The sequence below is a fragment of the Onychomys torridus genome, chromosome 1 (assembly GCF_903995425.1).
Source record: "Onychomys torridus chromosome 1, mOncTor1.1, whole genome shotgun sequence".
NCBI lineage: Eukaryota > Metazoa > Chordata > Mammalia > Rodentia > Cricetidae > Onychomys > Onychomys torridus.
The window spans coordinates 159513311-159528462 of NC_050443.1; the positions used below are offsets into that span (position 1 = coordinate 159513311).

At 47.8% G+C, this 15152-nt stretch overlaps 1 protein-coding gene across 2 annotated transcripts in view; it reads left to right on the forward strand.

Moving 5' to 3' along the window:
• Positions 1 to 14992, forward strand: part of Dntt (DNA nucleotidylexotransferase) — a 35238-nt gene extending 20246 nt beyond the window's left edge. Inside the window, exons 7-11 of one of the 2 annotated variants that reach the window (XM_036169179.1) lie at positions 1896 to 2028; positions 3362 to 3470; positions 7732 to 7977; positions 11994 to 12077; positions 14906 to 14992. In XM_036169179.1, coding sequence (XP_036025072.1) covers positions 1896 to 2028; positions 3362 to 3470; positions 7732 to 7977; positions 11994 to 12077; positions 14906 to 14992 — 659 coding nt within the window. The remainder of the gene's footprint in view (positions 1 to 1895; positions 2029 to 3361; positions 3471 to 7731; positions 7978 to 11993; positions 12078 to 14905) is intronic. The other variant, XM_036169188.1, reaches the window with a different exon arrangement.
• Positions 14993 to 15152: the final 160 nt, after the last annotated feature.

The window sequence follows — 15152 nt, forward strand, 5'->3', positions numbered from 1 at the left end:
GTGAGCCACCATGTGGGGGCTGGCAATCAAACCAGGATCCTCTGGAAGAGCAGCAATTGCTTTTAATCACTGTGCCATCTCTCAGATTTGCTAATTTCTGAGTGACTGGCAATAAGCTTTATACAATGCCATACAGGAAATTAAAAAAAAAAAAAAAGAGTCTAAGAAAAAAAAATCTAGTATTTCTACTCTGAACCCCAGAAAGCACACATCTAGTAAGCGTGTTTTACACCAGCTTCAGAGACACCTTTGTAAAGCAATGTATGTAACCATTAAACGTCAGTGGTGAGGAGATGGAGTGATGTGATAGTGAGAACCGCTCACACTCAGAGAGGAAGTGGGAAGCAACACCATATTTCACTTAAGCAGTCTTTGAACTTATGACCATCCTGCTCCAGCGTCTTGAGTCCTGGGAATACAGGTGTGAGGTGCTAGCTGACAGCTACACATTCCTAAAAAAATCCATAACTTCATGTTCATGTTCATCATTGATTGGGTGAGCATAGGGAATTCCAGGGACTGAGTCATACATGAGTGCCAGGGATGATGACAATTTTTCTATGAAAGCCTAGTGGATCTTTTGCTCTGTAGGCCAAACTCCTCACACTCACACACACACAAAAAGGTGACTGTTAGCAACAGAGCTAGGAAAACATCAGTATTCATATAAAGACAGTAGTTCTCAAGCATCTGACTTGGTAGGGACAGTGATGGCGGTATTAGCGTGAACATTTTTTTCTTGGTCCTGTCAACATGTCCCATTTAGAGATCACAGATGGCTTTGAACCTGGGAATTTTGTTTACAGCGTGTTCAAGCCAAATGGCCTCCTGGCCACCTGTCATCCTAGGGTGAGAAACAAGGAACAACAGGTTTTCTGTGTCTCCTTCTGCCAATTGGCAGCCTCGAGAGGAGTATGTCTCCCGTTTGTCAAGTGGTATTTGGGGGGTCCCCTTAATGAAAGTGCAGTGTCTTGTATAGAAGCATGAGTAACTGTCAGCACACTGGCTGAGCCAGACGCACCCAGAACCCACCCCAATCCTTGGAGTTAAGCACCTTTTCCTCTCTGCCTCCCTCCAACCACTGTGGGAATAGCCAGATGTCCTGTCCCCCCCCTCCCCCACCATGACATTGCTTCTGAACAGTCATTGGTCCATCGTCCCAGGCCCAGAGGCAGCATGCCATCCCCTCAAGGCACCTTGCTTTGCTTTGGACACAGACTCACTCGCTTCCTCTTATTGCCTTACACTTTTCAAATGAAGCCATCACTTCCAAGTCCTGAGTTATTCTTACCCCCCCCACACTTGGGGGGGCACGTTGAGACAGGGTTTTCTCTGTGTAGCTCTAGCTGTCTTGGAACTCACTATGTAAACCAGGCTGGCCTGGAACTCACAGAGATCTGCCTGTCTCTGCCTCTTGATTGCTGGGATTAATGGCATGTGTCACCACTGCCAGGGCTCCCTATCCCCCTTTTAAATAGCGGGGCACAGTTTGTTGGTCAAGAAGGCTAGACATGGTGCTCCACACATGTAATTTCAGCATTTGGGAGGCAGAGGCAGAAAAATGAAGAGTTTGGAGGTAACTGGACCTTTGCTCAAAAGAGAGGAGGGAAAGGAGGAGGAGGCAGGGCTGGCTCTTCATTATGACATCAGATAGGAAGAGTTTAGATTCCAGAAAGGTTTGAATAATTTTCCCCTAATAGGGACACTGTAGCTCTCTCCATGAAAATTCAGCGCTCCATTGCAACCATGAAGAGCCCACAAGCAAATAGACAAGGAAACACCACAGATTACTGGGCTCTGTGTGGAGTCTGGTCAATGCCTAGACAGCATCCTCTCTCACTAACATCATCTTATGTCTGCCTTCCTCTCCACTGGCCTGTCCAATGGCCTCTCAGGATTCCTCTACTACGAAGACCTCGTTAGCTGTGTGAACAGGGCGGAAGCAGAGGCCATCAGCGTGCTAGTTAAAGAGGCGGTTACGGCCTTTCTTCCAGATGCCTTGGTCACCATAACTGGGGGCTTCCGAAGGTAAATGATGCAGTTGTTTTAGCACCTTCTTCTACTTGCCTCTGAAATGGTGCAAAAGGCTCCTTCTGAGCCCGTGCCCGCCTCTCTCTGTGCTTCGACCCAGCGCTTCATTTCGGGAGCCCCAAAGGGCTTGATGTCAGTGCATACAAAGCTGTTTCCTGCCTCTGACATTGGCCAGGTGGAATTTTCTCTACAATATTGTAAAACTGACACACATCTGACTTCTTATTCCTTAAGACTCAATTTAGATGCTGCTCCAGAAGGCTCCCCCTTCACTCAACCTTGCTCTATGCCAGATTAGGGACTTTCTTCCATGCTTCCCAGATGCCTATGTCATGCACACCTTCCCTGTGGAGCTAGTGGGGTTTAGTTCCCACTGAGACCAGAGAATGAGCCCCAAAACAAAGCAGATGCTCACAAAACTTTGGTTGAGCCAGTGAATAACTAAGTGAATGAGTCTTCAGAAATGTGTGTAATCAGTTGGATACTAATGCCTCAATATCATAAAGGGGTTCTCATCCCTTCTGCCCCTCACCCACCTCTCCTGAGACCTTACCTGATCACTTGGACCAAAGAGGACTAAATCTAAGAGAATTTCCCTGGTCTGGGCTTTCTCTCAGTTGGTGGAGTGCCTGCTTAGTATGAAGGAAGCCCTGGCTTTGATTCCCAGAATCCAATAAACCAAGTGTGGTGACAGATAACTATCATCCCAACACTTGGGAGATGGAGGCAGAAGGATAAGAAGTCCAAGGTAATCCTCAGCTTCATAGTGAGTTCAAAGCCGGTCTGGACCACAGGAGACCTCCTCTTAAAAGAGAGAGAAAGAGAGAGGGGGGAGGAGGGAGAGAGGGAAAAGAAAAGAAAAGAAAAAATCCCTTAACCCTTACCATAATTCCAAGAAGACTACCTTGTATGGTATGACCATAGCCTTTGGTTAGCTACTTATTGTCATACATGTTTCTCTCTCTCTCTCTCTCTCTCTCTCTCTCTCTCTCTCTCTCTCTCTCTCTCTCTCTGTGTGTGTGTGTGTGTGTGTGTGTGTGTGTGTGTGCACATGCACGCTGGTGCAGAAGTCATCTCTGTTACTTTTTCCCATCCATATACAGCAATATACATGCCACATCTGGCTTTTTCTGCCAAGAATTGGTTTTGTAAGAAATAGAGTTGTACAACCAAGAATTGCTGGTTTAAAAATATTGTCAGCATTTTGCATCACAAACCTCGTACTTGGGACACAGAATCAAAGAGTTTTTTTTGTTGTTGTTTTGTTTTTGTTTTGAAATGAAGGGCTAGAATTTGAACTAATTTCCCATTTTGTGCTTTTTCAAATTAGGGGTAAGATGACGGGGCATGATGTAGATTTTCTAATTACCAGCCCAGGAGCCACAGAGGAAGAAGAACAGCAACTCCTGCATAAAGTGACAAACTCATGGGGACAGCAGGTAAGGAGACCAAGACAGTCACTTGCCACTCAAGACCCTCTTAGCAGTGCTTTTCACTTGTTTCTTTTCGTGTGTGTGTGTGTGTGTGTGTGTGTGTGTGTGTGTGTGTGTGTTATATGAATGTGTATGGGGGTGTATGTTTGTGTGTGGAGTGAAAGTATGTGTGGTATATGTGTGTCTAGTGTGTGTGAGTGTGGGGGGGTATGCGTGTGTATGTCTAGTGTTGCATGTGTGGTGTGTGTGTGAGTGTGTGGTATATGAATGTGTGTATGGAGTGAAAGTATGTGTGGTATATTGTATGTGACTAGTGTGTATGAGTGTGTGTGGTATATTTGTGTGTATGTCTAGTGTTGTACATGTGGTGTGTGTGTGTGTGTGTGTGTGTGTGTGTGTGTGTATGTGTGTGTGTGTGTATGCATGGTGTGTGTGTATGCATGGTGTGTATGTATGCATGTTTTGCATATGTAGAGGCATACATGTGTGGGTGTGTGTGGAGCCAGAGGTTATTGCTGGGAATCATCATCCATCATTCTCCACCTTATTCACCGAGGTAGGGTCTGTCAGTCAAACCCAGAACTTGTCGATATGGGCGGTTCTACTAGCCAGCTTGCTCTGGGGCTCCCTTGTCTCCACCTCTGAGGCTGGAATTGCAGACAGACAGTCATGTCTACCAAGCACTTCTGCGGGTTCTGGGAGTCTAAATCTCGGGTCCCCATGCTTACATGCCAGTCCTCTAACCACGGAGCCATCTCTCCAGCCCCAAGCATTGCTAATTTTATATTACATGATCATTGTGCAGTGACTACGGAGTCAATTCTCAATGGTTTGCCACACCTCATCATGGTACCACATGGCTGGTGTGAGACTGACCAGCTTTGGGTCCTAGGCTGCACATTACATGTATGTATCTTGTTTGAAGAAGGAAGCCAGTGAGGGTAGGCTGGGCCCTGCAGAGGTCATGGTCAATAGCTACTGCCCAGGATCCACTTGCCACAGGGCCACCCATTGTTAATGGTCAAAGTGAGGTTAAGCTAACTAACCCCACAGCCAAAGCCACCTGACTTCTGGCCCTCTCCCTAGAGACAGAAGGGCTCTCCCCCAGGGGCCTGCAGGTCTGACTGAGCAGAGGAGGAGGCTGAGTTTCCCTGCTGCAGCTCCCCCTTCCTGGGTGGACAGTATCTGCTGGGCATGGGCCAATTCACTGATATGCCAGAGAAGACCAGACAACATGAAAACTAGAAACAGCCAGCCCCAGAGCCATGATCAGTCTAAATGAAAACTAGATTTTGGAATCAGCTCCAAATTCATCTGTGAGACCATGCCATGTCTCCCTGTCCATTTCAGGAAAAGGAGCACATGGTGGCCAGAGCCCCTGAGAGTAGACAAGATAAGCTCAGCCAGAAGACACCACAGTCAGGGCACTTGCCCAGTGCTCTGCTCTGGGGAGGGTCGGGGAGGAGATGGAAGGCTCTCTCTGACAGACCAAAGAATACCTCTCTCCCCAGGCCTGCTGCCGAGGTTGGGAACTCATAGATGTTCTCAGGCTGAGACTATCTGTGACTGCTGGAGTGGAGAGGTGGGGGTTGGGGAAGGTGGTGGAAGTGGTGGGGGGATGGGGGTGTGGGGGTGGCAGGGAGGCCCCTTTGCATGGCCAGCTTCAAAGTATTCCTGCTGTGACCCCTGGACAGAAATGGGCATTATATCCCGGGCCCTGCAGTAGCAGCCAATGGTAAAACACATCTGATCTGAGACCTCCAAAGTCCATTCACTGGAATGGTCCCTAACGGTTCATGGTCTGTTTCCTGTCTGTGCTAACAGGGCATTCAATGGGGGAGACGCTGGAATGCCAGACAAATGGCAAACCCGTAACAAATGGAGGCTGTGATGATCACTGGTAGGAATGCTTATTGAACTCTGTGAGAGCCAAGCACTGGGCTGCAGGGGGCCCAGGAGCCCACAGGTCAGGCCCTCCCCTTCCCTCAGGGACAAGGTGCCAGGTGATTTGGTGCCGTGGACACACCCCCAGTGCCTCAGCAGTGAAATCAGCAGAGTTCTTCAAATTTGGCTTCCATCTCCACGTAACCCCTTTTCCCAGCTGTTCTTACACTGAACTTCCCTTTACTGATGGCTGTAAGCACAGCTTACACAGTGCACACATGTACTCACAGACCGTGCACAGCATACCCACAAGACGCTTCAATATCTGAGAAGTATATAGAACAGCCCAGGGGCCTCAGTGTGCTCTCCCATCAGGTGACCCTAAATGGTGCCCTTTGGAGAAAATTCCTTTTTCAGAGGGAAGAGAAAGGGGGGTGAAGAGCTTAGAAATACTGATCTCAGAATTCTCCAGACACAAACACATTCTGCTTGACTTCTGGTTTGTGGCTGCTGATAGTTCACTACAAAGGAAGGAGACTACATGACTCAGGCTTGGGTTCATGCATGGTACATGGGACCCAGGTACAAGGACCCTAACTTCTTCATGTGGTCCCCCTGGAGTTCATTAAACTTCTGGAAGATTCAAAATGTTGAGAACCAGGCATGGCGGTTAATGCTTGTCATCTCAGCAATTCAGGAGGCCAAGGCAGAAAGACAACCATGAGTTTCATTCCAGGCTACCTAGAGCCAGAAGGAGTTTAAAGTCAGCCCTCTGTGACCATGGCCTTGGGTTCTTAATTCATAGATTCAACCGACCTTGGATAGAAAGAGGTATTAGAAAAACAAACAAAAGACAGACACAAAAAACCCACACCTATGCTGAGCACGAATAGACCCCACCCCCATTATCAGTCTCTAAACACTACAGTATGACAACAGTGTAGGCATTTGCATAGTATTAGGTAATTAATCTAGAAGTGATTGAAAGTCTACAGGGAGGTATGTGGCTCATATACAAACACTCTACCACTTTGCATGAAGGACTTGAGCATCTGTGAATTTTGCTACCAAGATAACTGAGGGATATGATTGCTCTGACTTTGGAAAATTGACTGTGTAAACTTGAGTTTGAATAGCAGACGTGGGTCCCTCCAAGGAGGAGATGGAAGGGGCTGAAGACAAAGGGTGGCAAGAGATGCTGGCTGGAGGACTCCTCACTCAGCCCCTTAACAACACTTTCTGCTCTTACTCCATTGGCTTGTGTAGCCTTTGGTTAATTGGTCCACTAAGTTGGAGGAGGTGGAGCCTCCTCCTTGTATGAAAAAGCTGAACTGCCCGAACCCCCAACTCCTCCAACCTCCATCCCCAGGACTAGAGGGAAGGAGTAGGAGAAATGCCTCCTTCCAGGACAGTCACTCGGTTTCTACTAGGAAGACAACCATGGGCACCAATGGGGAAGCCCGAGCCCATCCTCAAAGCAGTTTCAGAGGACAGACATCACATTGAGAGAAGTGGGGACAGGAAGGGCAGCGTCAAACAGTAGGGACACCCAGCAGAAAGCTGGCTGGGACAGCTAGGGCCACATCTGAGATGGTAGCAGGCTCTGCTGCAGAGCGCACCCAGCATCAGAAGGAACATTCTAGTCAAAGCTTTGGCAAGTTCAGGATCGAGTCACCCAAGAGTGCCCCCATCTGTTACCAGCCATGTGTACCACCATGAGGAAGAGAGGAACTCCCAGAGGCTGGTACTTGCCTGCCATTCCTTTGAATCACTTATTAATTTTCTGAACAATCATTTGAGGTGAAACAGGCATCATGGGCTTTCTCCCATTGCCTCCAAGATGGGCAGATAGTTCTTTCAGGAGAAGCATCATTTCCGGGTCTGGGGGATACTCAGGGGTAGAAGGCCTAGCTAGCAAGTTCAAGGCCCTGGGTTCAATCCCTGGCATCACAAAAATGGCACAAAACAACAGAAGCAGCAGGTCACAGGTCACCATACCCCACATCAGGCCTGGGCTTCCAGCCACAACCCTTTGAGCCAGTCCAGGCTATCGTTAGCATGACGCACAGGGAACAGTGTGGCTCTCTGTTCACTGCGGTTTGCTTTTAAAGGAGCAAGGTTATCCCTCAGAACAGACAAGGAGAGGTAGAGCCTCTGAAGTTTTATCACTGAGGAATTTGGGCTCAGCCTTCCTCATGGAGAAATTCCTTTTCTGTAGAGGGAGCCTGAGAACCACTTATTACCTTCTCTCCTGGGTGCCGAGAGACCAAGGACAGAAGCCCCCCATGTCTCTTCAGCTCTGAAAATGCTTCCCTAACAGCCTCTGTAAGATGATAAGGGCCCCCCAAGGGCCCTTTCTGAACTCTCTCCTTCTCTTTTTCAGGGGTTGCTTCTGTACTGTGACCTCATAGAGTCAACATTTGAGAAGCTCAAGCTGCCAAGCAGGAAGGTGGATGCTCTCGATCACTTCCAGAAATGCTTCCTGATTTTGAAGCTGTACCACCAGAGAGTGGACGGCGACAAGAGCAGCCAGCAGGAAGGAAAGGGCTGGAAGGCCATCCGTGTAGACTTGGTCATGTGTCCCTACGATCGCCGGGCTTTCGCCTTGCTTGGATGGACAGGCTCCAGGGTAAGTGCTGTCTGCTGTGAGCTGCCCTGGCCCAAGAGGGAGCTGATGGCATCAGGAGAGAATGCTCAGAGAGTGAGGGGACTGTGCCCCTAAGCCTCTAAACCGGGGTGTGATACTGCATATGGTCACCAGTCAGATTCATTTAGATCAGCCATCCCCAGGGTGCGGTTCACCAAGCCAGCAGCAGTGGCCTTATGTAGGGGCAGGTTAGATTTATAAATTCTCCACCCCATTGTACACCACTCCTTCAGAAACTCTAGGTAGCTAAGCCGAGCCACCGATGTTTGAAAAGCCCATGGGTAACTAGGGGGGTATTTTAGGGAAACCCAGAAAGCAGCATAGAGTGAGTAACCCAGATGGACTCAGGCCCTAGGCCTACTGAAGGGCTCAGCCCTACCTCTTCCCAGCTGAGCGATCTTGGACAAGTTTCGTAAGTCCTATGAGACTGATGTGAGTGGCACCCTCCAGGGGCAGCAATGCACAGTTTGCAGAACCCCGGGCTGAAGCCTCCAGTCTGTTGTAAACAATGATGTGTAGTTAGAGTTTTCCTACCTGGCCCAGAGTCAGGACAAATCTCTCTCACCCACCAGTCCCACAGTCTCTCAGACCCAACCAAGTAAGCACACAGAGACTTATATGACTTGCAAACTGTATGGCTGTGGCAGGCTTCTTGTTAGCTACTTCTTCTATCTTAAATTAACCCATTTCTGTTAGTCTATACTTTGCCACATGGCTTGTGGCTTACCAGTGTCTTTACATGTTGCTTCTCATGGCGGCGGCTGGCGGTGTCTCCTCCAGCCTTCCACTTCCCAGAATTCTCTTCTCTGCTGTCCCGCCTATACTTCCTGCCTGGCCACTGGCCAATCAGAACTTTATTTATACAGCGTGATATCCACAGCAATGATGCAGCTGCACTATGGCTCTGTACCTTCTACCTGCTGCCTGTGTTTCTGAAGCAAAAGACCACATGCATGCCCTCTGTCTCCCAGTGCTGCTGCAAGAAACTGTGAGGTTTTTAGAAAGAGATTTTGAGAATCAAGAGGCTGAACCCTGCTCTTGAATCTCAGGTAAAAATCCTTGGGCCTTCTTTAGAGCTAATAGCAACACTAACCTCACAGGGCTCTGCTGAGGACTCAGCGAGACAGCGACTTCATCTTAAAACTGGGGTCTAACTGGGCACCGCCTCCCCCCATCCTCTTTTAGAGGTAATGCTAGGCTCTTGTTAAGCATCTGCAGTCATGTAGCGCAGCAGAGAATTCACAGAACAAAGCAGCAGGCACTGAGCTGGCCACAGGCTCAGGATTCCAGTGTGTCACCGCCTGCACCTTAAGAAGGCATTCCGAAGTATCTTATTTGGCCCTCGCCTGAAGCCACAGGATCCTATTAGGACATATGGCACTCCTTAATTGTCCCTTTTAACTCAGGGTAGGATCCAAGGTAGACCAGAAGAACCTGTAGGCTTTGCTGCACCTTCTCTTTCTTATTGTCTACAGCTACTGCTGCTGCTGCCTCCCAGAATCCCCCTCCCAGGCTCTGGCCAACCCACCTTGGGGTTTTTCTATGAACTCCAAGGAAGAGGGTGGGTGTGGCTTGGTGAAGCCTGAGGGAGAGAAGCAGGCATGGGCAATGGCAGTGAGTGACAGCTAATGTGAGTCTGAGTGACTGCTTGTTGTCTGAGTCCCCAATATCCTGAGATGAGCTAGTGTTTCTCAAAGCTTCTAAAAACTAATAAATTGTGTCCCTGGTAGATGTAGTTCCCAGCATAATGCCTGTGTGTCAGTGGCCCCCACTCCCACCCCCAACAAATCTCTGGGGCTCAGGAAAGGACTGGACTCTTGTCTTAGTTAGGGTTGCTATTCCTGTGATGAAACACCGTAAACCGAAGAAACTTGGGAAGGAAAGGGTTTTTTCAACTTACATGTCTGTTGTTCAGATCTTATGGTCTTATAATAAAAAAAAAAAAAACCTGGAGCCAGATATTGGGGTGAAAACTGAAAGATCAGAGAAGCAGAGCAAGCCACAGCCAACCTCACCTCGACAACTCCTCAGCTGATCCTATTTCCACGAATATTTAGACTGAAAGCCTCTGAGTCCTCACCAGAAAGGCCTCAACCAAAAAGAGCCTTTAGTTCCTGTCTCCTCACACCTTATATACCTTTCTCTGCCCAGAAATCACTTCCTGGGATTAAAGGCCTGTGCACTTCCCAGTACTGGCATTAAAGATGTGTGCAAACACTGCCTGGCTCTGTTTTCTCTCCTAGACTGAGTCAATCTCATGTAGTCCATGGTGGCTTTGAACTCACAGACATCCAGAGGGATCTCTGCCTCCTAAGTGATAGGATTAAAGGTGTGTGCCACCACTGCCTGACCTCTATGTCTAATCTAGTGGCTGGCTCTGTTCTCTGATCCTCAAGCAAGCTTCATTAGGGTACACAATATATCACCACACATGTCCATATCACAGATCCATCATCAAAGGAAGTCAGGACAGGAATTCAAGCAGGGCAAGAACCTGGAGACGAGCTGATGCAGAGATCATGGAGGGATGTTGCTTACTGGCTTGACCCCTATGGCTTGCTCAGTCTGCTTTCTTGTAGAACCTAGGGCCACCAGCCTGGGGATAGCACCTTCCCCATCAATCACTAATTAAGAAAATGCTTTACAGCTGGATCTTAGGGAGGCATCTTCTCAATTGAGGCTCAGACAACTCTAGCTTGTGTCAAGTTGATGTAAAATTATCCAGCACAACTCTCTTGAGCCATTTTGGGTTTTATCACCTTCTTCAAGCCCTTGTTACTGATACCCACCATGGCAGTCCTGCTCAGTAAGTCCACGGCACAGGCTTCCTATCAGCTCATAGTTTTCTTATTTCTTCTTTTATTATAAATTGTCTATGTCCCCTGCTAGACTCTCAGCTCCCTGAGGAACTGGCACTCTGCAGGTATTTGCTGAGTGAGCTGTATCTCTTTACATGCACAGAAACACTCTGAAGGCCTTGGCCAAGGAGTTCAGGAATACATTTCTCTCTCCCAAACCACACAGGGCTGGGAGCTGGGAGCAGCCCACACTGACCTCTGTTAGCCAACCTCCATTACACCTACAGCTTCTCCAGATGCTGGCAAACGAATGTGAGCAGCCACGGCCCAACCAAGAGCTCAGGTAGACTGGCAGTGAGCTAAGCAGGACCCAGAACTTCCCTGATCTGTGCTAGTGAATCGGCTCCCAGCAATTATTCCATAAGTCTGGTTGCACCTGCACCTGCTATAAAGCGTACCTGGGTAGCAAAGTCTCACCCAGTCCCAGAAACTTCCCTGCGAAGAGGAAATCATTTCTCACCACTAGAGGGCACAATTGTCCCAGACATTCTCTTTACTCTCCCGGAAAGTTCTAGACCTGGGTTTCTTCTCTCAGGAAACCAGCAGCCGTGTGTGATTTGCTCCCTGAAGCCTCAGGGTGTAGTCCTGATCATGAAAGATGTCACTGTGGGGTAGGTGACTCTTCGCAGAGTCTCAGTGATGGTGGACATCAAAGAGGGAGGAGCCTTAATGTTCACTCCCTCCATTCTGGGCAAAGCTAGGTTCAGAAAGGCTGGGTAGTATGCCAAAGGACACACAGATAGGCCCAAAATCTGGGCCAAGATCTCCCCATTCTTCACCTTCTTTTATAATGATGATATTTAAAACTTAAAATGATTTAGGCAGCATTTACTCTGGACCAGCTATTTTTTCTAGAAACAATGCTCACACTGTCCGTTCATCTATTCAACAGACATTCACACACCACCTGCTGCTTGGCGGTCACCATCAGACAAGGGACCAAGCCCATCAGCTTGCCGTTCACACTGAGTTTCTGTTCTAGTACAGGGACCCCAGAACTCAGCCACCCAGTTCCATGGCCCTGGGGAAGAAAGTCATACAAGAACATATGATAGAAGATGGCAGTTTCAAACACCCAAGGGCGCAGGATGGCTCTAAACACTGTGTGTGGATAGTAATTTATTTCAATTCTCTTCGCAGCAGTTTGAGAGAGACCTGCGGCGTTATGCCACTCATGAGCGGAAGATGATGCTGGATAACCATGCCCTGTATGACAAGACCAAGGTAGTGTTCCCTTGCTGAGATGAGCTACTGACCCTTACCCCCAAGCCTTTCCCTTGAACAGATTTCTTAAACAATTTTTATTACATTTATTTATTTTTTATAGTGGCAGAAATGGGTGTACATATGCCATGGTTTGCATGTGGAGGTTCCAACCTACCATGTAGGTTCTAGGTATTGAACTCAGGTCCTCAGGATTGGCAGAAAGCACCTTTACCTGCTGGGCTCTCTTACCTCATCCCCACCCCAACCCTAACAGATTTCATGACCAGGTTTCTTTGGTACAAATGTTCTGTTCTCTGTGGATCTCAGTTGAAAGGAGCTGGAAAGATCTGCTCAGATGACAGTCCCCACCTGGCCCAGGATGCAACTCTGAGGCTTCTGGCTCAGATAGTGAGCTGACGGGGATCCAGGGCCAGCACAGAGGTGATCAGAATTGAGTTGGCTATATTCTTGGTGTTTACAGTCATTTACTCCAAAGAAAATCAAGGCTTGCTACAAATCACAAACATCACACAAACACCAATCCAATGCAACCACGTTCTGAGTGGGTTATGAATGAGCATCTCCTATAGTAGAGCGACGTTGGTGCCCAGAGATGGATGGGCAGCCCTCAAGCCTCAGTTACTAATCATAGGGACTCGCTTGACAGTGGCACCTTGTTCAACTCATGCCTCAGAACAGTGACATTACTATGTGGCTGATGAAGAATTAACAAGTCTACTGTCAAATCCGTGAGCAAAAAGGTCTATTGTTCTTATAGTGGTCAAGGGCACCAAATTAGGCTTGGAGGGAGAAGAAGACATGGGATCACTAGAAGTAAGAATCTGATCTCTGGCTGGGTGGTGGTAGTGCACCCCTTTAATCCCAGCACTTGAGAGGCAGAGGCAGATGGATCTCTGAGTTCAAGTCCAGCCTGGTCTACAGAGAGGGTTCCAGAACAGCCAGGGATACACAAAGAAACTCTGTCCAGAAAAAAAAAAAAAGCAAACAAACAAAAACAACAAAAAAACCAAACGTAATCTCCTTGCCCCATTGGTGTTTATTATAGTTTAAAAGAAACCACCAACAACAAACATACCTTAAGTAAGAAGAAAAGGAGGTTGGGTAAACACTGCTGCCTCTGGGCCAACACTGGCTTCAGGTACAGCTGTATCCAGGTGCTCAGGTGGGTTTCCCAGAGTTGTTTTTGTTGTCAGGCAAGTTTTTCACGTGAGTCCCATTTGTCTAGTTATTCTAACAGGGAAGATCTTTTTTTTTTTCTAATGTTTTTTGCATGGATTCTAACTGTTCATTGACCAGGCTTGAGTGATGTGCTCATCTATTAATCCATTGCCTGCCGTAGTTCCGATTGGCCAGGCTTGGGTGGTGTGCTTCGTCCTAGAGATGGGAGCAGTCCCACATCATCATGGATGGTGAGATGAGGGAGTCGTCATAGAAATTCAAGGTCATTCTCACAGAGGAGGAAGAGGAGGTGCTGGCAGAATACTCAGAAACTGAGCACGTTCGTGGAGGCAGAGCCACGGGGTTCAATTCAGGAAGGCTTGCAAGTGAATGTGTAATAAATAAGTCAACAAGTGTCAGCTCTGGGCCCAGGCCTGTGCTATGCATTAGAAGGGACTCAAGGGAAGAAGTGTGTAGTCTTACAGAGATCATGGGGTAGAAGCCGGAGGGTGGGGCCTATGAGCAGGAGTGGAAGGCTGTAGAGAACACAGCACATACAGCAGCCCCATGACTAGCAGTTTGTCCCTCTGCTGCACATTAGAATAACCTAGAACCTTAAGTAGATTAATAACAAGACCTCTCTGGGGATTTTGATTTTCTTGGACTGAGTGTGACTCTGGCTTCAGTGTATTTTATTGGGGGAAAAAGAAAAGACTCCAAGTGGTTCCAAGAACAGTTATGGTTAAGAATAGAAGTTTGGCTGGAGCAATGGCTCAGTGGTTAAGAATACTTGCTTCTCTTACAGAGGATCTGGATTTGATTCCCAGCACCCATGTGGTGGCTCCAATGCCCTTTTCTGGCTTCCTCGGACACCAGGCATGAATGTGTGCAGGCAAAACACCCATATACATAACAATTTTAAGAATAGAAGAGACCAATAGGGCTGGAGAGATGGTCCTGTTTATAAATTTCCTGCTGTGCAATCGTGAGGACCTGAGTTCAGACCATTAGCACTGCATAAAAGCCATTGGCAAAGCCAAGACAAGCAGATTCCTGAAGCTGGATAGTCAGTCTAGTTAATAGTAAGCTCCAGGCTCAGTGAGAAACCTTGTCTTTAAAAAAGGGGGAAAACGTTAGAGGCAGACATCATCTGGTGTTGACTTCTGCCCTCAACATGTAACATATGCATCCCCACACATATGTGTCCACATACATAAACATACGTGTGTATGTGCGTGTGCGCGCGCGCGCACACACACACACACACACACACACACACACACACACACACAAGAATTAGAGGCTCATAGGAAAATGATCCATGTATCATTTGCTGACTGGGGAACTCCGTCACAATTTTACCGTAATCCAAATGTGCCATTTTCCTGCATGGGAAAGTGTCAAAACTACAGGAAGCAGTAACTAGGGCCTTTTTCTGTTTGTTTGGGTTAAGGTCTCACTCTACAGCCCAGGCTCCTGCCTCTGCACCCCAAGTGCTGGGATCCCAGGTGTGAGCCACCACACCCTGACTTTCTCTGCTCTTTCACGTTCCGGAGCAGGGTGCGATGCTTCCACTGTCACTCACCCTGAGGAGGCGGTTCAGTGTGTCTGTACTGAGATGCTGAAGGAAAGCTCCTGAGTGTGTGTGTTTCTCCTTATGCTTGCAGAGGGTGTTTCTTGAAGCAGACAGTGAAGAAGAGATCTTTGCCCATCTGGGATTGGATTACATTGAGCCACAGGAAAGAAATGCCTAAGAATGAGTTGTTGACATTGTTCTCTTCAGGTTAGACAAATTGTGACATGTATTAGTCAAAGACAGCTTAGGGAAGTCTAGGATTCTTTGAGGCTCAGGGAATGGATCAGATGTATACTATGCATAGAGAATATTCTAGAGCAACTTCGGAGGCTTGATGA